The sequence below is a fragment of the Schistocerca piceifrons genome, chromosome 1 (assembly GCF_021461385.2).
Source record: "Schistocerca piceifrons isolate TAMUIC-IGC-003096 chromosome 1, iqSchPice1.1, whole genome shotgun sequence".
NCBI classification, from domain to species: Eukaryota; Metazoa; Arthropoda; class Insecta; order Orthoptera; family Acrididae; genus Schistocerca; species Schistocerca piceifrons.
In genome coordinates this window covers 819,579,276-819,604,189 of record NC_060138.1, presented here as the reverse complement: position 1 = coordinate 819,604,189, position 24,914 = coordinate 819,579,276, and the positions used below count along the sequence as shown (strand labels likewise).

Below are 24,914 nucleotides of genomic sequence, written 5' to 3'. Positions count from 1 at the left end.
GTTGACCAACACTTCTGATCTCATGAAGAAGTCACAAATTGGATCGATTCGTGGATCGCTTCAAAAGATGAAAAATTTCTTCAATGTGGGATTCGTACACTGCCTGAAAGATGGGAGAAAGTAGTGGCCAGCGATGGAAAATACTTTGAATGATAAATGTGTAACCAATTTGTTTCATTAAAGCCTCCAATGTTGGGGAAAAAACGGCGGAAGCAAAGTTGTACACCTTGTATGTAGAATTCCCACTGAGGAAGCAAGCATAGTCAGTCTGTTGTAACTACACTGCTGGGCATCCAAAATGCAACACCATGAAGGAGTGGAGATTTCACAGCCAAATGGATTTGGGAGATAACACATTGTACAAAGATCACATGATTGAAAATAGTTTCATGTGAAGTGAAGATGATGATGGAATCAGTGCCAAATACTGCTACGAGCCTTGACATTGAATCAGAGACTTTAGATATGTTCTTGAGGTACAGCAGTCCATGATGCTTCGGTATATTGCCAAAGTTGATCTGGTGTAACAGTGGGTGGTGTATCATGGGCCAGTTGTTCAGCAATCATCAACCAGATGTTATCAATAGGTAAGAGTAGTTTCATATATTTCAATGTGGATTAACATTACTTCTACAATATGAGTTACTGAGCACATGTATACTGTTAAATATACAGCAAATTTTCTGGGATTTCATTGTATGGCAGCTAAGAACTAATTTTATGTCCGCTAGTAAATGTTCTTGTGTTTATCCTAAAACATGATCCAGATGTTATTCAGGGTGTATACGTGGACAAGAAAAAAAATTCCCAGATTTTCCAGTTAAACACGCACTTTCTCCCATGTGGAAATACACTTCTCCCAACATGCAAAACACATTTTTTCCATGATAAGTGAGAGCATACTTTCCCTTGGAACTGTAAAAATATCAGTCTGAATGCTAAAGGTTTTAAACACCAGCATGGAACATCCAAGAACGAAAAAACTATGGGGGGTGGGCACCTGGTGTGCAGCAACATTTATGCTGCATATTTTCATAGTTTGATAGACTGCATATTTTTGTATTCATATTATGAAAGTATAGATTCGAGACAGCGCGTTAGTTTCCGAAGCACTGAAATCAAGATTGAAATGAGCTTTTGTTAAGCCAATCATAGCTCATGTCAAGTAATATCGCTAGCCAATGACGGCACATATTCAGAGCATAGGACACACGACAGTCAGCCAGTAGCAACTAACTTTTAAGTAGTGTGAACACACAAATATGAAAAGTTAAACCATTAACTTAATGTATACATTTTTTGGATTTGATGTCCGGCAGTTATACAAAACACCGTTTTTCTCAGTAACCAAACATGTTTCGGCACCACTGTGCCATCATCAATGGGCTTTCGTTTTTATTTATTCTGCAATGTGAACATTTTTGTTACATGATTATAAAATTATGTGCATTTTTAGTTCAAACAACAAATCGTTTCTTTTTGTAAATACCATTACGTTTGGTGAGCATGATTTTTTGGACCACTTTTGTGTTAATTATTACAGGAAGCTTGTCATCTGAAACAAAGTGGTGGTGGTGGTAGTAAAGTTTTTTTGCTGAGAGTTAACCTATCTTCTAGAGTGTAATTTAGTTTTTCGCATTGTTTTCACGCCTATTTTCGTATTTACTTACGTTTTTGTGTGGCAAGCACTTCTATTCTCCGCATCATGCTGAGATGTTGTGATGCATACATAGCTATAACAAGTATTTTCCACAAATAATGTAGTAAAGCGCTTTTCACTACACCAGAACACAGTGTGATTGTGATTTGTTACATGTCCCAGCCCAGTCAGTATTCATTTTTACCTGCTGTTTTTATTTGTAAAGTTCCTTTAATGTGTTAAATAGTGTGCCCTTGCAGAGTGTAGCGTATTTTTTTTAAGACCTGGTTTTTTTCTGCTATTGCCTTCTGTATATGGAAGTTTTCCTCAATGGTCAGTTTGCTATATAGGCTGTCGCTGGGTTTTAGTATTCTTAAGTCTGTTTCTATTGTGGTTGGGTGGTGGTTGTTGGCTATAAGGTGGTCAGCAAATGTGCTGTGGGTGCTGTTGCTTTTTAAAGCTCTGAGATGTTCCGAATATCTTGTTTTGAAGTTTCTGCATGTTTGTCCTACGTGTACTGACTGGCAAGTGTTGCATGGAGTTCATATATTCCTGACCTGTTAAATTTACCCATGGGTGTTTCTTGTGTTCTGATCTTTTTCTGTGTTGTGTTCTCCATCCTGTATCCTATTTGGAGTTCCTGTTTCTTTAAAATGTTGCCTATTCTGTGAACAATCTTGTGTGTGTGTGTGTGTGTGTGTGTGTGTGTGTGTGTGTGTGTGTGTGTGTGTGTGTGTGTGTTTGTGTTTTTAACATACATCACACAAATGCGCCGGTAAAATTTTAAATAATGACCCTAATGTCTGGTCTTCTGGGCTCAAAATTCTTGTAAGTGGCTAGTTATCAGTACATTAAGTTTTAAATAAGAGTCAAACTCGCTGCGATTTAAGAAATTCATTGCATATTCACATGCGTAAGAATTCATCTTGCGTGAAAGGAAATTTAATTTAAAACTAATGCTTTTCAAAGCGCCATTCGCATTATTTCCCTGCGACCTGTTGGAAATAGCTTCGTTTCAGCAGTTGCCAGAGACCGTCAGGAAACAGGCGTTACTGGGCGTGGGCAGCTACAATGATGTAGGAAGCCCATACATACATACATACATACATACATACATACATACATAGTGTTAAATGATCTTACATGGCGTCATAAAAGAAATAGGGTACTCCAAGAGCCTCCAAATTTCGTAAACCATACTAAGATGCTCAATTTGGCTTAAAACCACATTCATGTGTCCAGATTCACAATTAAGTATGCCCCAACCTGATATTAAGTGTTTCAGTGCAGTTTTCGAGATGCGAATTTTCTTGGAGTACCAGTACTGCATTGTCTCGGATTAGTTCTTCAATATGACATTATGCCATAAGTGCCAGAAGATAAAAATGTGCACTTGAAATTCAGTTAACAGTTGAAACTAGCTAATAGTGCAGAATGAAACACTTCATTTCTAATAAATTGACTGTCTCCAGGAAAAAGATCAATAAAAGCCACATTTATTTAGCAAACCAACAAAAATAAATTCATTGTTCTGCAAGGCGACTGACTGCCATAAACCTGAGGGAAAAAATAAAATCAGAAAACCGAAACTAATAACATATGTTAGCCTTCCGTAATTATGTGAATGTATTTTAATTCACTTGATAGCTCCCAACCACAGAAATCCATTTTGTTTTCACTTCATGTGAGAAGGGTAAATGAAGAGGAAACAGCAAAACCTAACTATAAACACAGCTTCAGTGGAAGCTAACACCCTCCCCAATACAACCCAGACTGCTACGAGCATGTGCGAATCTGCCAGCTAAGGTGCTACAGAAAATTTTTTCCAGGGAGTATCTGGCTGCTTGTTGTTACTTCTTATGCAGCTAACAGCCACACTTCAAGTATGCGGAAGTGGGAGAAGGTACTGCCCATACACGACTCAAATGTGCATGCGTGTGAGCCTGCAGGCAACTGCTTAAACGAACTTACTGGTAATGTAAACAGTTGCGACAGCAGTTTATTGTTAACGAAGTATTCCATAGCCTTTGTCCCAAAGCCTTTGACACATTTTTCTGTTTGTAAGTTCTTACTATCCAAATCCACCTTTTATTAGAACTTTACCACATACTCCGCCACAGTTTTGACCACATTTCATTGTGCTCTGAAATGAGGACAATTGTCCCTATAAATCCTACCACTCTCTGTCAAAGTGATATTCTGCTGGCTACTCAACTTACAAAATGATCTGCTTCATACTCATGCCATGACTGTCATAAATCCTTTGCAATGTTGGTCATACAGTATGAAATACTCGTGTGCAAGACCAGTCCTTTGTAATTGCTCAACAAATTCTATTACCATCCTGTTACAGGAATGTCATACACAGAGGTAGAGCCAACTGTGAAATCAGCCATGTCATATACCAACTTGGCTGTAGCTTCTGCACAGTGTTTTGTGTGCTCATGACCAATGAACTACCCACCCAAATGAATGAATGGATACTGCCAAACTGACGAAGCAGTACACAACTTTCCCTACGTGAGTCATATCAGGCTCTATAGTGCCACTTTTCTGTCCCACTGCCTAACACATATAGACCAAGCATGCCCCAGTCTCTGTCGTGTTCAGCTATAAGATCAACATGAAGACCACATGATGCATGAAAAAGCCTAGACCCTATCACTGAGTGTTATGCAGGGCTGTTCCAATACTTGCAGATCTCATAACTCAAATCTAGCACTGATTGTAACATCTACTGTGTTAATATTACGTATGTAGCAACACAGGAAACAGCGTTTCACACAAATTCAGTGGTTATACCCGTAACATTTTGTCAGTTAAAAAAGTAACAAATTTAATAACAGTACTTACAGTTCGAGTGTATATTTTCCTATGTCCCAGAATTGACATTCATTAGTGTCACCCTAGTATGTTACACTGGGAATAATCTGTTTGATCATTAATTCATGAAGACAACACACACAAGAAAAGTTACCAAAAGATATCTGCTTTACTCCACATCCTCCATCATCATCATCATCATCATCATCATCATCATCATCATCATCATCATCATCATCATCATCATCATCATCATCAAATAATTTAATTGTATATCTAAAAACAAAGATGATATATAAATACAAAGATGAGGTGACTTACCGAACAAAAACGCTGGCAGGTCGATAGACCACAAACAAACACAAACATACACACAAAATTCAAGCTTTCGCAACAAATTGTTGCCTCATCAGGAAAGAGGGAAGGAGAGGGGAAGACGAAAGGAAGTGGGTTTTAAAGGAGAGGGTAAGGAGTCATTCCAATCCCGGGAGCGGAAAGACTTACCTTAGGGGGAAAAAAGGACAGGTATACACTCGCACACACGCACATATCCATCCACACATACAGACACAAGCAGACATATTTAAATATGTCTGCTTGTGTCTGTATGTGTGGATGGATATGTGCGTGTGTGCGAGTGTATACCTGTCCTTTTTTCCCCCTAAGGTAAGTCTTTCCGCTCCCGGGATTGGAATGACTCCTTACCCTCTCCTTTAAAACCCACTTCCTTTCGTCTTCCCCTCTCCTTCCCTCTTTCCTGATGAGGCAACAATTTGTTGCGAAAGCTTGAATTTTGTGTGTATGTTTGTGTTTGTTTGTGGTCTATCGACCTGCCAGCGTTTTTGTTCGGTAAGTCACCTCATCTTTGTATTTATATATAATTTTTCCCACGTGGAATGTTTCCTTCCATTATATTAAAAACAAAGATGATGTGACTTACCAAACAAAAGCGCTGGCAGGTTGATAAACACACAAACAAACACAAACACAAAATTCAAGCTTTCGCAGCCAACGGTGGCTTCATCAGGAATGAGGGAAGGAGAGGGAAAGACGAAAGGATGTGGGTTTTAAGGGAGAGGGTAAGGAGTCATTCCAATCCTGGGAGCGGAAAGACTTACCTCAAGGGGAAAAAAAGGACAGGTATACACTCCGGATGGATATGGGTGTGTGCGCGCGCGAGTGTATACCTGTCCTTTTTTTCCCCTTGAGGTAAGTCTTTCCGCTCCCAGGATTGGAATGACTCCTTACCCTCTCCCTTAAAATCCACATCCTTTCGTCTTTCCCTCTCCTTCCCTCTTTCCTGAAAGCTTTAATTTTGTGTGTACGTTTGTGTGTCTATCGATCTGCCAGCGCTTTCATTTGGTAAGTCACATCATCTTTGTTTTTAGATATATTTTTCCCACGTGGAATGTTTCCCTCTATTATATCCATATAAATAATTTAATTGGATAGATAAAAAACCTACTCACCAAGCAGCAGCAGAACACACACGTAAAAGAAAGTTATAATTAGGTAAGCTTTTGGAGCCAGTGGCTCCTTCAGGCAGAAGGTTTGAAGGGGAAGGAAGAGGAGTGTAGGTCTAGGAAAAGTGGTAGATATAGGAAAAGTTGCCCAGAACCACGGGTCAGGGGAGACACCAGATGGGATGAGAAGACAACCACAAAAATTTATGAAATATCTGCAATAATTAAAATATATTTTTGGCATGTGATATACAGCCAAAATGACCGTGCAAATTACAAGCTGTTACATCTGCGTTTGTTGAAAACTGCAGTTGCTACTTGAACACTGTAATATCAGTTTCGTAGGCTTTGTCAGCTTACAATTTAACTATTACCCTTCAACATAACCTTGATCTTGGTCTATGGTACAAACCAGTGTGTCACCACAATTTTCATTACAGACAAGTAGTCAAAATGCCAACCCACAAATAACCTGAGAGGGGATTTTTCAGTTTCAGTCCTTGACATACAGCACTGCTTGTCTTCACCCCCCCCCCCCCCCCCCCCCCGGTTACTTAAAACCATCTTTCATTGGCTACACAAAACTGATTCATTATCAACCTGTATGCCAAAGAAGAAAAATGTTTTGGCTGGCACTGCCCCTGACCTAGAGTTGAGCTGTTATAATCATCAAAAGTTAAAACTATAGTGCAGGACTTGGTTTCAACAGCCTGTTCTGGTAAATTCTGTTAGTACCGAATGTATTGGTTCTGTAGCTTTAACAGGAAAATGGCTCATATTCTTAGACTGACACAGAAAATGTTCAAACTGAGCTAACCAAAGCTCTTGTTGCCATGATTATCAAAATTGTGCAACAAATCTGTACCGAACATTGGGCTGACATTTAAGGCTAAAAATGTTACCTCAGCTTGGTAGCTAATAGTGAGCAAGGAGCAGCATCAACAACACATGGCAGTGAAAAAAGTGGATTTGCACAAGCTTATTATGTTCAGAAAAAAAAACAGTAATTAAGAGTAGCATCTTAAAGCAAAATTTTTGTATTCTAATGCACTATCAGTTTGACAGTAGGAAGATGTGGTCCAATTGGTTCAGCGTGCTCAAGCTCTAAAGAAAGACTACAAGAAAGTGAACAATGTTCATCCAGTGAAATATTTATTAATACAGACAATCAAGTAACTCATACATAATTTTATTTGTTTAGTTAAAAACATAAATGCTATTTTACAATGTGGAATTGTGCAACAGCAACAAAGTTACATCAGGTACATTATAGTTGAGCAAATTTTAACAGTCACGACACTTGCAATTCTGAATACCATTTTTCCATTATAACAATGAACATTTTTAACCATCAAATGTTCACATTTCTTAAGCAGTGTGGTGTGGTCAACACATTTGCACACTCAAAAATAATACTTCTTAGCAAATATTAATAAAATATATAAAAAAATTCAAAATGAAAGATTAGGCACTGACATTGAATGTGAGATCATATATGGTTCACTGAAAAAAATATGGAAAAAGGAAGTACTCCATAAGTATCACTGCAGATTACAATCTTGGATGGATTTTTTCCAGGAGTTTGTACTATTAAGGAAATTTACTAATGCATAATTAGAAGTTTTGTAATTTAGACAGTCCAAAGCAACACTGAAAATTTCTAATGATCATTTGTAAGGCAAAATGTTGTGGAAGTATATCCCAATGAAAAAAAATTCACTTTAAAGGAACTTTACATTTTTTTGTACAATAATACTTCATTTTCAGCACAAGTGATACATAGTACATATAGAAGCTAAGCTATTTTGATGTTGAAAACAAAGTCCATCCTCCCACATAAAAACTGTGCCATAAAATTTTCATACCTCATTTAAAGTTCCTCCGCAGGAGGCACAAACAAGGGACTATATTAAATAAAACTGCAATGGTAAAAAATCACTGCTGAATTTAAGCCAAAAGGCAAGAACTGAAGCACAAAACAAATTAAAAATTTGTACTAACATGAGACTGTATGAACAGGGTACATTATTATTTCAGAAATGGTTCACTATACAACATTGTAGTCAGAGTTATGCTTAAAAGGAATAATTCTACTAATTTATTACAATCTCCAATAGTTACAAAACAATTTCTGGCACTACAAGTTAGTTTAATCTTAATAGTAACTAAATGTGGAAAAATATGTACATATTGAGATAGCACTATAAGGAAAATTACAGGTGATGCAAGATTGTTTTTCCAAGACAGTCAGATGCTACTGAAGAACATAAAATATATACAAGCAATAGCACAGAAGAGAGACAGTAGGAAGAAGTATCAGAATAAAATTTATAGTACAATAAACCTTATGTCTTACTGTAACGTTCCTGTTAAAAACTTAAGATATTCCAGATTGCAGTTACATTCCGCCGTTACTAAATGTTCATTTATCACAGACGATTGAGGTATTTGAAGCCCTCTGAAACAAATAAGAAACGCCTTCAAGAACAGTTATATTTTTTCAATGAAAAATGATTCTGATTAAAATATTCTGATTAAAACATCCACTGAAAGTATTAGAAAAATGAATTGCAAGCTTTTAATATACAATGAAAATTAGAAGTCATTAAACATGGCAATTATCACATGCAACTGTCAACATTGTTTATATAGTGCAAGTGCAGTTTTGAATATTGTTCATTTTCAAGCAAAACTAAAACTGCAAATACGCACATAAAAACAATCACCTTTCCAAAATTTAAGCTAGTATGAACAGTATCCAGGCCTCTAAGATCAATATAAAATTATGTTAAAACTGCAATATCATTTTCATTGTAAAGTCTGCTTGATAGTTTCATTTAAACATACGAAAAATGGTGTCACAGTAAACTCTGTTAAAATAAACTACTTTGTACTTCATAATGTATTGCCACTTTTTCCATGTTGGAGTGTGATCAGCATAAAATTACTCCACTTAGTGTCTTTAAGCAATCTTTGACTAGAAGGATAACAACCCATTTACTGCTTTCAGCCCCCCCCCCCCCCCCCCTCCAAACACACTCAATTTAAGTAGTAGTAGTAGTAGTAGTAGTAGTAGTAGTAGTAGTAGTAGTAGTAGTAGTAGCAGCAGCAGCAGCAGCAGCAAACTTCCAGGGTAGCCTAATCCAGAAGATTTTACTTTTCAAAGCCCTTTCAGAGCCTAATCTTCCATCAATAGGAAGCACAAATAAAAATTGGTGACTTACTTCCACAAGGGGAAGCAGCACTTATTAGAGAGATAAAGTGTGTCAAAACATTTTGTTCCAATGGTTAAAAGTGAGGGCTGTAATCCTATCACTAAGTAATTACTCACAGGATTAGTAACTAAGGACTATTTAATGTTAGTGAGACCGTATGAATGTTTACCAAACATATATAAAATAACACGTATGACGTGATGTACATCAAAACTTAACTATTAATGAGAAGAGACTGGGCACTGAATAACCCTGACAAGCCTATTACCTTACATTTTGCTCTCCACAACTGTTTCTTTTAGGAATCCAAATTCATCAGAAGAAAATGTGTTTACAGATTTGGATACATTACAGTTTCTACAGCCTCCTTAAAAATAACTGGGCATGGTGAATTTAAATGTCACAAAGACCAACTCAAAACAACATTTTTAACTGTCTGAAATCACTATAGTAAGACCACAAGTAATATTCTAATTCTCTATAAGTTCCATACTTACTCTCAAAGTAACAGCTTCCGCAGATTCCTGCGACTGGCGGCACTACCAATGCCGTTTCTCATTCTTCTGCAGTGGCTTTGCAACACTGGCAATACTGCTCTACAAGGTTTACCCATATGAGGAGCAGAGTGACAGTGTATGCAGAATTCAAACAAGCAGCCAGGCCTTGAGCAGCGTCCATACCCCTCAGAGCTACTTATGTGAGATGGCAACGAGCATCGAGGGCAGGGCATTAAGTGTTCTCCTTGACTTAGCTTTCCACCCTCCTACAATTATAATCAAAATATTTTGATGTTAGATTAATACAAATTATTGCATGGCACATTATCATATTTAGTATATTTATTACTATTTGGTGCAAAGTTAGCACAGTATTGTCAGTTTCAAGTTAAAAGTTTTGGTACTTTAATCTGCAATTGCTTAGCTAGAACTTCAATGTTGGGCTTGTCACATCAAACAGTGAGCAGATAAAGAAAATTGAACATTCACACTTGAGTCCAACAACAATTAGAGAAGTAGAAGTACTGAGATCAAGAGAGTGGAATGAATGTTGTCAATCTATATTAACCCCTTTAAACCCCGAGTTATCTTCTATTTTATATTTTGATAGAAACTTAAAATCCCGAAAATACTCTGGCAACTTAAGAATATACCTTCGGAAAAACAAAACCTTGCTTATATATGTCTCAGGAGGAATAAGTAAGTCTTCAGCCTGTGGAGAGCTTTCGGTCCTGCATTTGTAGCCTGGCTGTTGTGTTTTGGTTGATGTGGTTGCCATTAGATACCGTCTTTACTGTGGGCAACTTTGGATACTTGAAAACAAAACACACATCTTCAGCTTCTTTCTTGTTTGTTGTTTATCCTTATGGACAAGGCTGTCTGTGGTGATCCTGAGTTTGACACTGAAATTAGCAACTCAAAGTGAAGAAGAATGTGATTTTACTTCACTAATGATGAAGTGACAACAGTTGATCAATTGTGTGACAAGTGCTCACTACTGGTACGAGATAAAAACATCCACTGTGCTCCAGGCAGCTGCTCTAAGATTTATGTTCACAAGAAGCCATTGTGAAATATGTGGTCAGATTTCATAGCTGCACAGATACTAAAAGATGACTTCAAGTTTCAGGATATTTTAGACCAAGCTATACGCACAAGTATACTAGGGATTTTATTAAAGCCAATATGCAAAAATTTGCAGTTCATTGTTTTGAGCTTTAAAAGCTATCTCTATACATTTGTATGTAATGTCATTCAATAATTAAAAAATAATTTGGAGCATAATTTGAAAAAATTAATGTTAATGGGTTGAAGAAAGCTTAGCTCTGAACATAACCAGCTCTCCAGACAAAGCTCAAATGTTCCGGAAATAAACTTAGCATAAGCAAACTACTATTTGTAAACTTTTTTATTGCACATTACATTTAATTAGAAAACTTGGTTTATCTATCATTCCTGTTGGTGATGCTCCACGACATCACCACTTCAATTAAGTCACAATCACAAAACCTCTTAGCTTCTTTTTGCAGTGCCCTTACTGAGAAAACAGTGTTTTTTTAGAATTAACTAGGAGATCACAGTATTATACATGCATCATATACTAACTGTAGGTGACCAGCAGTAAGGCTAGACATCAAACAAAAATCAAAGGTTGATTCTTGGTTTGGCAAAAATATGAAACCATCACATTAACTAAAATGGATTGTTTTTTTCATAAACCAAACATATTCTTCAAGATCTCATAAATTGTACACGATGAGCCTGGAGGAAAGTTACATGCTTTGAGGGTGATAATGAGTCTAAACAAAAAGCTTCATATGGATATATGCCCTATTCCGAATGGTTTCTGAGATAGAACACATCCCTTTGGTACACTTTTTCCCTTTCTGCAGCCTCTAGTGAAAACTTGTAGCAGCACAAAATTAACTACATTAAATTTCCTACACCACACACACACACACACACACACACACACACACACGAGAGAGAGAGAGAGAGAGAGAGAGAGAGAGAGAGAGAGAGAGAGAGAGAGAGAGAGAGAGAGAAAAGAGAAGAGGTCCTACACCACCAATGTACACTGTAAACAATGACAACAGGAAATAAATAATTTACATTAAATTATTTTATCTTGGAAACAATTCAGAGTATGGCTTATGGATATGAGGTTTTTATTTAGAATCACTAATACTATTACCACTGCAACCAAGAAACTTTCCTCTTTACTCGCCCTGTATCTGGTGAAACAGATTATAAAGGTAAACCATCTTTTTGGAACATGAACTTGGAACTGCACTTTTGTGAACAGTTAATTATATCTGAAATATTCGATTCAGCCACTGTTACAACAAAATTAAATTCTTTTAGAGACTTACACATTATGTAATTAAGGCCTGTCAAGTTCAACATCAAAATAAAAACAGAACCCAGAGAAATAAAAGAACTTGGAAGTACGGTGTACTAGAACAGAATTGAAGAACGACTTCGTAAATTGTATAAACTAAACAATGCAAGTTTAAAACAACATTTTGTTTGCTAAATGAAATTTGAAACCTGCTATAAAATGCAAGTGCATTTTATTAACAGCATGAGAGGAATACTAAACTGCCCACTTCACATTGTAAAGCATCAGAGATAGGCTAAATTTCAATTATGAAGTGTACAATACTCAGCAAATATTGTACGATACAATACTGCTTCTGGATCAGTATTCTGTGATACATATTTGGCTACCCAGGGTAAAGACTATAGTTACAATTAGTAATGTTTAATATAAGCATTGCTGTTGGCTATTGTTTCACATGTAAACATTATCTCATTTTGAAATTGCAAGCAGTAATAATAATAATAATAATAATAATAATAATAATAATAATCCGCGTGGAGGCCCGGGAAAAGAATAGGCCTCCGGTATGTTCTGCCAGTCGTAAAAGGCGACGAAAAGAACAAACCACTAATAGGGCTAACCCCCCTTTTAGTGTGATTAGTTGGTTCAGGACAGAACTAAAGAAGCCTCGGACAAGCACCATCATGGTTGGGGAGACGTTTGAACCCTATGCCCGCCCACAATGGTAACGACACTGCTAGCCAACTGGAAAATGATTTAAATCCAAATAGAGGTGTTTTGCAGGATATGCTTCCTGCAACCATCCTAGAGGGAAAACAAAGACAGAGGATGAGATGGTCAGATGAAGTTAATCGACACCTCATGTTCTGTTATTACCAAGCAACAAACCTAGTAACCAACACAACTTGATACAGATCACAAGTATGCACAACATTTATTATCAGATACCCAGAATTAAAATTTTTAACAGAACGACGACTAGCTGATCAGATCTGTGTAATAATAAAAAATAACAGGATACCCCAGTCAGAATTAGAAAACATCAAACAACAAGTACAACAAATACTGGAACAAAATAATGTGCAATCAGAAGAAGAAGAAAATACAGTAATGGACTCAAACATCCCAGCACAAACAAACAAAGAACACCATGCATCAATTAAACAGAGGAAAACGAAATCTTAAGACAGCCACCAGAACAAGCACAAATAGAACACGAAGTGACACACATGTTAGATATAGAAGAAAAATTTCAGCTGACATATATAGAATACAAAGACACAAATACAGACATTAGAACATTCTTGCATAGACCGCCAAATAACCCACAAGTCGAAACAACAATAAAAACTATCAACACAATCATACACAACGAAATAAATGAAAACACAACTATGGAAGAGTTACAACTACTGGTTTATATAGGAGCACTAACTACACTAAATATACACACTAGGCAGAGATCAGAACCAACCAACACACAGGAGAAACCCGCAAAACCAGCATGGCAACACAGGCTACAGACCAGAATAGAAAAACTGAGAAAAGACATCTGACAGCTAACACAATTTATAGGAAATGAAAGGTCAGAGAGAGAGAGAGAGAGAGAGAGAGAGAGAGAGAGAGAGAGAGAGAGAGAGGGAGGGGGGGGGGGAAAAAAAAAAAAAAAAAAAAAAAAAAAAAAGGTAGGTAAAATCTCACAACAAGAAGCGATAGAGCAATTAGATGAAAAGAAGCAGAAATTACAAGCATTGGCCAAACGACTTAGAAGATACAAAAAAAGTGAAAATAGAAGGAAACAAAACCAAACATTCAACACAAACCAAAAGAAATTTTACCAGACAATAGATAACACACACATTAAAATAGACAATCCACCAAACATAACAGACATGGAACACTTCTGGAGCAACATATGGTCAAACCCGGTACAACATAACAGGCATGCACGGTGGATACAAGCAGAAACAGACACATACAAGATGATACCACAAATGCCTGAAGTGATAATTTTGCAGAGATCTCTGCCCAAACTCTTTGTCTTTAAATATGTCTGCTTGTGTCTGTGTGTGTGTGCGTGTGCGTGTGCGTGTGCGTGTGCGTGTGCGTGTGCGTGTGCGTGCGCGTGTGTGCGCGTGTGTGCGCGTGCGTGCGCGTGTGTGCGCGTGTGTGTGCGCGTGTGTGTGTGCGCGTGTGCGTGCGTGTGCGTGCGTGTGCGTGTGCGTGTGCGTGCGTGCGTGTGCGTGTGCGTGTGCGTGTGCGTGCGTGTGCGTGTGCGTGCGTGTGCGTGCGTGTGTGTGCGTGTGCGTGCGTGTGCGTGTGTGTGCGTGTGTGTGCGTGTGTGTGCGTGTGTGTGTGCGCGCGCGCGCGCGAGCGCGCGCGCGCGAGCGCGCGCGAGAGCGAGCGAGAGAGAGAGAGTGTATACCTGTCCTTTTTCCCCCCCTAAGGTAAGTCTTTCCGCTCCCGGGATTGGAATGACTCCTTACTCTCTCCCTTAAAACTCACATCCTTTCGTCTTTCCCTCTCCTTCCCTCTTTCCTGATGAGGCAACAGTTTGTTACAAAAGCTTGAATTTTGTGTGTATGTTTGTGTGTCTTTCGACCTGCCAGCGCTTTCGTTTGGCAAGTCACATCATCTTTGTTTTTTGATAATTTTTTCCCACGTGGAATGTTTCCCTCTATTATATTAAAATTATGGATACAATATTACTGGAACATACCCACACAAAATCACACATTTGCTATACATGGATGATCTAAAACTACTGGCAGCAACAAATCAGCAACTCAACCAATTACTAAAGATAACAGAAGTATTCAGCAATGATATAAATACGGCTTTTGGAACAGACAAATGTAAGAAAAATAGCATTGTCAAGGGAAAACACACTAAACAAGAAGATTACATATTGGATAACCACAGCGACTGCATAGAAGCGATGGAAAAAACAGATGCCTATAAATATCTAGGATACAGAAAAAAATAGGAATAGATAATACAAATATTAAAGAAGAACTAAAAGAAAAATATAGACAAAGACTAACAAAAAATACTGAAAACAATTGACAGCAAGAAACAAGACAAAAGCTATAAATACTTATGCTATACCGATATTGACCTACTCATTTGGAGTAGTGAAATGGAGTAACACAGACCTAGAAGCACTCTATACACTTACACGATCACAATGCCACAAATATAGAATACATCACATACATTCAGCAACAGAAAGACTCACATAAAGCAGAAAGGAAGGAGGAAGGGGATTTATCGATATAAAAAACCTACATTATGGACAGGTAGACAATTTAAGAAAATCCTTTCTAGAACGAGCAGAAACTAGCAAAATACACAAAGCTATCACTCATATAAATACATCGGCTACACCACTGCAATTTCATATCCACTTCTACAACCCTTTAGATCACATAACATCAACAGATACGAAGAAAGTAAATTGGAAAAAGAAAACACTACATGGCAAGCACCCGTATCATCTAACACAGCCACACATCGATCAAGACGCATCCAACACATGGCTAAGAAAAGGCAATATATACAGTGTGACGGAAGGATTCATGATTGCAATACAGGATCACACAATAAACACCAGATATTACAGCAAGCATATTATTAAAGATCCCAATACCACAACAGATAAATGCAGACTTTGCAAACAACAAATAGAAACAGTAGATCACATCACAAGCGGATGTACAATACTAGCAAATACAGAATACCCCAGAAGACATGACAATGTAGCAAAAATAATACATCAACAGCTTGCCTTACAACATAAACTAATAAACCAACACATTCCCACATACAAGTATGCACCACAAAATGTACTAGAAAACGATGAATACAAATTATACTGGAACTGAACCATTATAACAGATAAAACAACACCACATAACAAACCTGACATCATACTCACCAATAAAAAGAAGAAATTAACACAACTAATCAAAATATCCATACCCAATACAACAAATATACAAAAGAAAACAGGAGAAAAAATTGAAAAATACATCCAACTGGCTGAGGAAGTCAAGGACATGTGGCATCAGGATAAAGATGACATTATACCAATTATACTATCAACTACAGGAGTCATACCACACAATATCCACCAGTACATCAATGCAATACAGCTACATCCAAACTTATATATACAACTACAGAAATCCATAATTTTTGATACATGTTCAATTACCCGAAAGTTCCTAAATGCAATATAACATATACCGTACAGTTAAAAGGAAGTCACGCTTGATCAAGGTCCGCGTCATTTTCCTTTTTTAACCAGACATAACGTCTGAGAAAGGAAAGGTGATAATAATAATAATTGCTACTGATGCAAATAACACTATTTCTTTTGTACATTCTCATAGACACTTTACGAGTAACATTAAGATTATTGTTGTTGTGATCTTCCGTCCGAAGACTAGTTTGATGCAGCTCTCCTGTGCAAGCCTCAATCTCCGAATAACTATTGCAACTTACATACTTCTAAATGTGCTTGCTGTATTCATCTCCTCTCTACAATTTTTACTCCCCACACTTCCCTCCAATACTAAATAGGTTATCCTTTGATGTCTCAACCAAACCCTTCGTCTAGTCAGGTGGTGCCACAAATTTCTTTTCCCCCCTCATTTCTATTTAGTACCTCCGCATTAGTACCCATCTAATATCCAGTATTCTTCTGTAGCACCACATTTCAAAGGCTTCTTTTCTTTTCTTGTCTAATCTTTGTATCGTCTATATTTCACTTCCATACAAATACTTACAGAAAAGACTTCCTAACACTCAACATTAAATTTCTATTCTTCAGAAAAACTTCTTGCTATTGCCAGTCTGCATTATATATCTTCTCTACTTTGGCCCTCAGTGAAACACTTTTACTACTTTTAGTATTTTGTTTCATAAAGTGATTCCCACAGCATCACCTGATTTAATTTGACTACATTCCATTATCCTCGTTTTGCTTTTGTTGATGTTCATTTTATACCCACCTTTCAAGACAATGTCCATTCTTTTCAGCTGCTCTTCCAAGCCCTTGGCTCTTTCTGACAGAATTACAAGGTCATTGGCAGACCTCAGTTCTTTTCCCTGAACTTTATTTCCATCTCCAAATTTTTCCTTTTGTTTTCTTTAATGCTCACTCAGTGTACAGATTTAATAATACCAGGGGTAGGCCGCAACCCTGTCTCACTCCCTGCTCTATCACTTCTTCCCTTTTATACCCCTCCACTCATTAACTGCTCTCTGGTCTCTGTACAAACTGTAAATAGCCTTTCGCTCACTAAGTCATAGGATCAAGTACTGCCTCATGTGAGCTCACATTCCACAGGAATCCGAACTGATCTTACCCCAGGTCCACTTCTAATCATTTTTTCCATCATTCTGTAAGGAATTCGTGTTAGTATTTTGCAACTTATTACACTGACAGTTTAATAATATTCAAACCTATTGGCAACTGCTTTCTTTGGAATTGGAATTCTTACATTCTTCATGAAATATGAGGGTATTTAGCCTGTCTCACACATATTGCATATCAAATGGAAGATGTTTTGTCATGGCTAGCTCTCCCACGGCTATCAGTAGGTCTGGCAGAATTTTGTCTACTCCCAGGGCCTCGTTTCGACTTAGGTCTTTCAGTGTGCTGTCCAATTATTCTCACAATATCTTATCTCCCATCTCCTCTTCATCTACATCCTCTTCCATTTCTATAACATGCCTGCAAGTTCATATCCATTGTGTAGACACACTGCTTTTCAGCTTTCCCTTCTTTGCTTATGACTGATTTTCCACATGAACTCTTACTATCCATATAGCTGCTTCTCTTTTCTCCAAAGGCTTATTTAATTTTCTTGTAGGCAGTATCAATCTGAAACTTCCTGGCAGATTAAAACTGAGTGACAGACCGACTCAAAATCGGGAGCTTTGCCTTCCGCAGGCAAGTGCTCTACTGACTGAGCTTCCCAAGCATGACTCATGACCTGTCCCCACAGTGTTAATTAAAGTTTGCAGGAGAGCTTCTGGGAAGTCTAGCAGAATTAAAGGTTTGGGATTGGGTTGTGAGACATGTTTGGGTGGCTCAGTTGGTAGAGCCCTTGCCTGTGAAAGGCAAGGATCCTAGTTCGTGTCTTGATCTGGCACACAATTTTAAATGTGCCAGGAAGTTTCATAACAGCGCAAATTCCACTGCAAAACGAAAATTTCATTCTGGAGTATTTATCTGTCCTCTAAATCCTTAGATTTGTCCTCTAGCCATTCCTGCTTAGCCATTTTCCACTTCCTGCCAATATAATTTTTTTGACTTTATTTTCCTTTCCACTTGCTTCATTTACTACATTTTTATTTTTCTCCTTTCATCAAATAAATTTAATATCACCTGTGTTATCCAAGAATTTCACTAGGCTTTGTCTTTTTACCTGTTTGATCCTATGCTGCCTTCGTACTTAATCTCTTGAAGAGTCTTCCACTCTTGTTCTTTCAACTTATCCAAGTCCCATCTCCTTAATTTCCTACCCTTTTTGCAGTTTCTGTATTTTTAATCAGAATCAAAATCTGCCACTGGAAATGTCTTTCAATTTAAAATTTTATTCTGAAATCTCTGTTTTACCATTATATAATCAGTCAGAAACTTTCCACTGTCTCCAGGTCACTTCCACATACACAACTTTCTTTCAGGAGTTAAACCAAGTGTTAGTCATGATTAAACCCTGCTCTGTGCAAAATTCTGAGTGGCTTCCTCTTTCATTCCTTATCACCAGTCCATATTCACCTACTACTTTTCCTTCTCTTCCTTTTCCTACTATTGAATTGCAGTTCCCCCTGACTATTAAATTTTCTTCTCCATTAATTATGTGAATAATTCCTTTTATCGCATCATACATTTCTTCAGTCTCTTCATCTGCAAAGCTAGTTGGCATATAAATTTACTATTGTGGTATAGTCTGTAAACACATGAGCAAGCAGTGCTTTTGGTGGGAAAGGAACCTTTCCCGGAAGAACGCTGCCACCGGACTACAGGGGCACCCTAAATCTGTTGCCCGTTACCTGTCTAGCGGTGTATATCCGAGTGCAGTGATATACGTCGTTTCTGTTCGTGGTATCAGTTGCCAGTGTCAGTTAACTTTGTATACTTACTGATATACTTCGATATTTGGAAGTGATGGATAATCATCTAGCATTGCAAGAAAATGTGCAGAATACGAAGAAGAGGAGGTATTTGCGGAGCAACGAGCTTTCGATCGTCTCTAAGGTTATTACAGTGTATGTTAAAGAGGCGACACAAAAAGAACTGTGGGCTAATATTACCAATCCCAATCAAAAGGTTGCAATTTATGAAAACGTCGGCCTTGTCCAGTAGGACGCATAATGAAGGAACGTGAAAATAAGCCGCATGGTTTACTGGTATCGTCACGAAGGAGATCTAATAATTTTGGAAGGAAACCCATTGTTATAGACAGTTTCAAGATCACGTAAAACCTTTGATACTTATGGGACACTAAATCTCTATCTCTGCCACTATTCACCTGATTCTATGACATACTGCTTAAAACATGTGCGCAATAGCTATTATAAACACTGCTGAAATTTCTTTCGAAACACGTAACCCGATTCTGGACTTATAAGCAGAAAGCTTGACATACGAGGTGCGTTTACACATTAATTTTTATTTTTTGTTAAGAACTTTATTTGTTAATCTACAGCAATGTTACACTTTTCAAAATAATCCACATTACATACTATACACTTATGCCAGTGCATTTCCCAGTCCCCGAAACACTTTAGGAACTGTTTCTTCGGGATAGTTTACAGGTCTTTTAACTGTGCATTTTTAATCTCATCCATCCTTGTAGAACCGCTGCCCTTTAAGACCTGCTTTGAAATGTTTATACCACTTGTATGCTCTTTGTTTTTCATAACAGGCTCACCAAAAGGAATATTTAACAATTCTAAAAATTTCACACACTTTATTCCATTCTTTACAACAAAATTTAATACAGATTCTCTCATCTATTTTTATAGAAAACAAATAATCGTTGATGCTAGCAAAACACATGTAACCTTTTTGACAGCTCACAACAGAGTGAATACCCAATATGCATAACATTGTACACATACGTTTGAGACATGTTTACGAAGACAGTGACAAAAAGTAGAGCAAATCTGACTACTACAACACACAAAATTATAAATTTCTGCTTAATTTTTAAACACTCTCCGTGTTGCAAGAATTGTTAAGTTTCAATACAGTCCTTCAAAGAAAACTTCTACCTTTCAGTAGAAACAGAAAGTAAGAACAAGCCTTAAATTCTACAGATTGATTGCATCACATGGTGTTCGTATTACGAATAGCAATGGAGGAACATACATTTGCATGAACAGGCATTCGGTTCTGTTTGTAGTAGAATCCTGATTTCCGTTCTTATGTTAATATTATTTACTCTATAATGTTGTGTTTCGGAAGAACATATCGTTTTTTGTATTCTTTATGGTCTTAATGCATTTGTCTAAAAATAAACGCAGCAGAGACGTATCTGTACACAGCGTCACCACAGATTTAAAGCGCGCGCCGTGGCAGAGCCGGCACAACGTTGTGAAACGGCCTGTAGAAGCGCCTTGTGACGTAGCTTGGTTGGCAGAGTGGGGACTCGCTCGCTCGCTCTTCAGTTTACCGACAGACTGTAGGTGTGGGTTTTGTATCTATCTTTGCTACAATAAACCATTCACTATGTTGTTCACAGCCGATTGCACACATTCCTATTTTCTTATTCATTATTAAACCTATTCCTGCATTACCGTTATTTGATTTCGTATTTATAACCCTCAATTCACCTGACCAGAAGTCCTGCTCCTGCTGCCACTAAACTCCATTAATTCCCACTTAAAAGAACCATTACAGCTTAGTACTGAAATGTTACAAGAGTATATAATCATTATAGACAATTCTTCGTTGTGGTCAAATGCTGTACAATTACATGATCACATGAATATCTTTAAACATACTGATGTAGTTGCCCAAACTTTTGTTACATTTCAGAATAAAAACTTTTACATACACAATGTGATACAGACACTCACATGGAAGTAATTATTTCATTAAGCACTTGTTACAATCAACAGAAGCATTTCTTTTCAGTTATTGTTGAGTACAATGTATTAAATATGTTTTGTATGTTTAACATGCACTGTTTTATCAGAAGTATCCATACACCTATTAGGTGACATTAATACAATTATTATGGGGTGTGTCAACCATCCACCTTTGTGACGGCTAGAAATTTACTAAGAATACTTTAAAGTGAGGTGTCAATGTATGGAGGAATAGCACTCCATTCTTTCTGAGCCAAAAGCACAGTAGATAATAAAGCAAGATACTGAGGTATGGAGTAAAATAGACATTGTAACTCATCCAAAACGCCCTCACACTGTACAACCACCTCATCTTTTAATGGTCATCATTTGCAAAACCAACAGCAGAGTACATTCTCTAGGCATTCACAAAACCTGCACCTTTCCATAGGATTGTAATAGGGTATAGTACGATTCATTACTCCACAGCATTCTTTTTCAGACATCCACTACCCATCATTCTTTACACCCCCTGAAGCATCGCTTAGCATTTACCTCAACGAGATGTTGCTCAACCACTGTGCCCCATTCTTTTTAACTACCTACACATATCCAGTGTGTGCTGGACTGGTGGTAGCACTTTGGAACTCCTGAGTGATTCCTTCCACCAAAGTCATACACTATTTTAACCCCCCCCCCCCCTTTACAGAAGGTCTGCCTGGTCTTAATCTATCTGTGGTTGATCCTTTACCTTCACAATAACGTGAACAGTCAATTTTCGCAGTTTTAGAAATGTTTAAGTGTTCTTGTTAAATTTGTTACTCAGGTAATATCCAATAATTAGCCCATGTTTGAAGTCACTGAGCTCTCTTGACTGGCCTGTCCTGCTGTCATTGCTTCTCAGCTAACAACACAATACTTCTCCTCACCTCCTTTTACACTGACAGGTCTGCTTCTCATGACCTCCAGTGATCAATTTCACTTTAAATACGGGTGTCCAGGTACTTTTGATCAGATAGTGTATAGCAATAAATGATCATCATCCTATTTATTTTGTAATAGAGGAGGCACTTTAAAAAATACATGGTTCAATGTTTTTCTTTCAAACTATTTTCTCTTATTCAGTCTATTAATACATAATGAGTGATATACAAATTTGAGAAGTTATTAAAATTTTAGTTAGACTTTTTCGAATTGAAACTTATTGTGTATTTAGTCATAAATATTTTGAATGTAAAAATGCATCAAGTTTCGCTAAAAATATTTTCTTTAAAATGAAATTATGAACTTGCTGTGTAAAGACTATTAATGCATAAAATTTGTACACAGATACAGGATAATTTTATTAAAATTAATATACCCAATTTGAAACTTTTTTTACTGGAGTTAAGACAGTTTTTTCCCCAATGATATTTTGTTTATAAAATTATGCGCAATAGAAAGCGCGAATTTCTGAAACAATCCATTATAAATGTGAAAATAATTTAAAAACAAAAATTCTTTTTATAAAATTAAAATACATTGTAGTAGCTTGCAAACCTATTTACTTTTGTCAAGATTCATGTCCCAATAAGAATATTGTAAAAAAAAAAAAGTTTATTTTTCGAGAAGGTCTCGACACCATCTGCAGTCTTATGTTCAGTAACTTCCAAGTTCTGTTCAATTGAAATCTATCTATGTCAACATATCACTCTCAGTTTTGTAATATGTTGCGTTGAATCTATCTAATATTTTTCTGATGTGTAGACATAATGCACAGTGCTGTGAGAAATGTCACAAAAATTGACTGGCAGCAAGTGTTTCAATCATTACAAAAACAAATCTGCCCTGTAGACATCAAGATGAAAGGGAAAAAAGGCAAGTAAATATTTTATAATTTGTAATTATTTCTTCCCATTTGTAATTACTCAATGCAAGGCTGGAATTATAATTAATCACAAATAAATCTACGGTGATTATTGTTAAACTTTATGGTTACTGCTGTTTGGGAAGACAGATATTCCAATTGTGTTTGCTCATTCGGGTTGAAGCATGAATGAATCTAGTCTAGGAAGGAATATTGCAACTTCTACGGTTTACAGTCAACACATTCATCACCCACCTCTGCCTCAAATTGTTTGTCCCATTTCCGCAAACAATAAAGAGAAATTTTATTATACTGCAGAACATTTTTTTAGTTTTATTAATTACCAGTTGACCTAGTTATCACAGGCAACTTTTTCAATATTGTTTCAAGAAACTTGAATTATGTAGCCACATTACATTTTCATGTTCCAAATAGGTATCAAAAACACATACACTCACTGAATGTTACAGCATGAATACAATACTAACCTTATAAAAAAGGTGAAAACGCACTTTGCTCGGACTGACAGGTGGACTAACTGGCTCTTTTTTACGAGGTGATGGCATACAGAGATTCTGCAGCTCGGAGCAGGCTCCACGCCTTAAGTATCTTCTACTGTGTTGCTGTGCCTTTACATAAGGACTGTACTGTGGTGAATAAACACACTACATTACATTACAGTTCTGCCAACAAATTTCAAATGTTATTAACAACTAAGACACTCAACAAACTAACCAGAAATGTACAAGGGGCAATCACAAGGAAATGAGAGAGATGGAAAAGAAAGAAAATTTTATTGTTTCAAAAGTAATTGCTATAATTGTTAATACATTTATCCTACTGTGGGACAAAACAATCAATGCCACATGGAAAAATGTTTGCAGTTGCCTACAGAACCACAATTTTACCCATGTGTGCACCTCTGCGAATTGATGGCAATGAGTGCATTTCTTCAGGGCTCCAAAATATTGAAACCATATGGGGACAGAATAGGTTGCATTGAGGGTGTGTCAGGGCTTTCCACCACAACTTCTGCAGTTTAGTCTGAAAAACTGCAGCAGGCCTGCCCTGCGACAGAATTATGCCATCTGCCAACTTTCCTGTGTGTTTGGGTTTAGGGCACACTTCAATTTAGGCAAATTGTCCACATACCACTGTGCATTAATTGTGGTACCATGTTCCAGAAAGTCAATGAGCAGCAGACCCTTGTAGTCAAAGAAAAATGTCACTACGAGTTTCCCCAGAGCTGGCGAGCCTGTTTCGACTACACTGCAGATGTGTCAATGGGAAACCCTTACACATTGTCCATACAGTCCTGATCTCTCCCCACGTGATTTCCGTATTTTTGGAGCAAAGACATTTGTGCACATCAGTTTGCTTCAGACAAGGAGGTGCAAACCTGGGTATGAATGTGGTTCTGTAGACAACAACAAACATTCTCCCATGAAGGCATTCACCATCTTGTCTCACAGTGGGACAGTTATGGTGATTGGTTACTTTTCAAATAACTATCAGTTTACTAACTTTTTCCATCTGTCTCATTTTAATCTGACTGGTCCTTGTAATTCATTATGTTATTTAATGATCTGCAGTAGCTAAAATGTCTGACGAGGAAGGGAGGGAGAGAAAAAGAAAGGTGTTACCATGTATTACATATTTGCAATCAGGCACTTTAAAAACAAATGTCTAAGAAATACTGCAGCTATTGATCAACAACTGTACAGTAAAATGAAGTAAACCGATGAGCTACAAAGAATCACCGAGTTGGTATCTAATATAATCTCTGAATTAGATTCAATCAAAAATCGTAAATGACCAAGCTTGCAACATACATGGTAAACATCACCTTTAACACAATGCATAAAACTGACAGAATGCTTTAACTTAGCAAACTGCGCAACTGACAGCAGTTAATGTTTTACAAGGTCCAAAGGAAATACTAATTGATTGGACCCATCCTCTACAATATTTCAAAATACCACAATATTCCCCTAAATCAA

General features: G+C 37.2%; 1 protein-coding gene across 2 annotated transcripts in view; it reads right to left on the bottom strand.

The window, feature by feature from the left end:
* Window positions 1-7,125: 7,125 nt before the first annotated feature.
* Window positions 7,126-24,914, bottom strand: part of LOC124791229 — a 64,916-nt gene continuing 47,127 nt past the window's right edge. The window contains exons 3-5 of one of the 2 annotated variants that reach the window (XM_047257844.1): window positions 23,403-23,561; window positions 9,638-9,903; window positions 7,126-8,403 (exon numbers count right to left, since the gene is read on the bottom strand). In XM_047257844.1, coding sequence (XP_047113800.1) covers window positions 9,640-9,903; window positions 23,403-23,561 — 423 coding nt within the window. In that variant the 3' untranslated portion in view covers window positions 7,126-8,403; window positions 9,638-9,639. The remainder of the gene's footprint in view (window positions 8,404-9,637; window positions 9,904-23,402; window positions 23,562-24,914) is intronic. The other variant, XM_047257843.1, reaches the window with a different exon arrangement.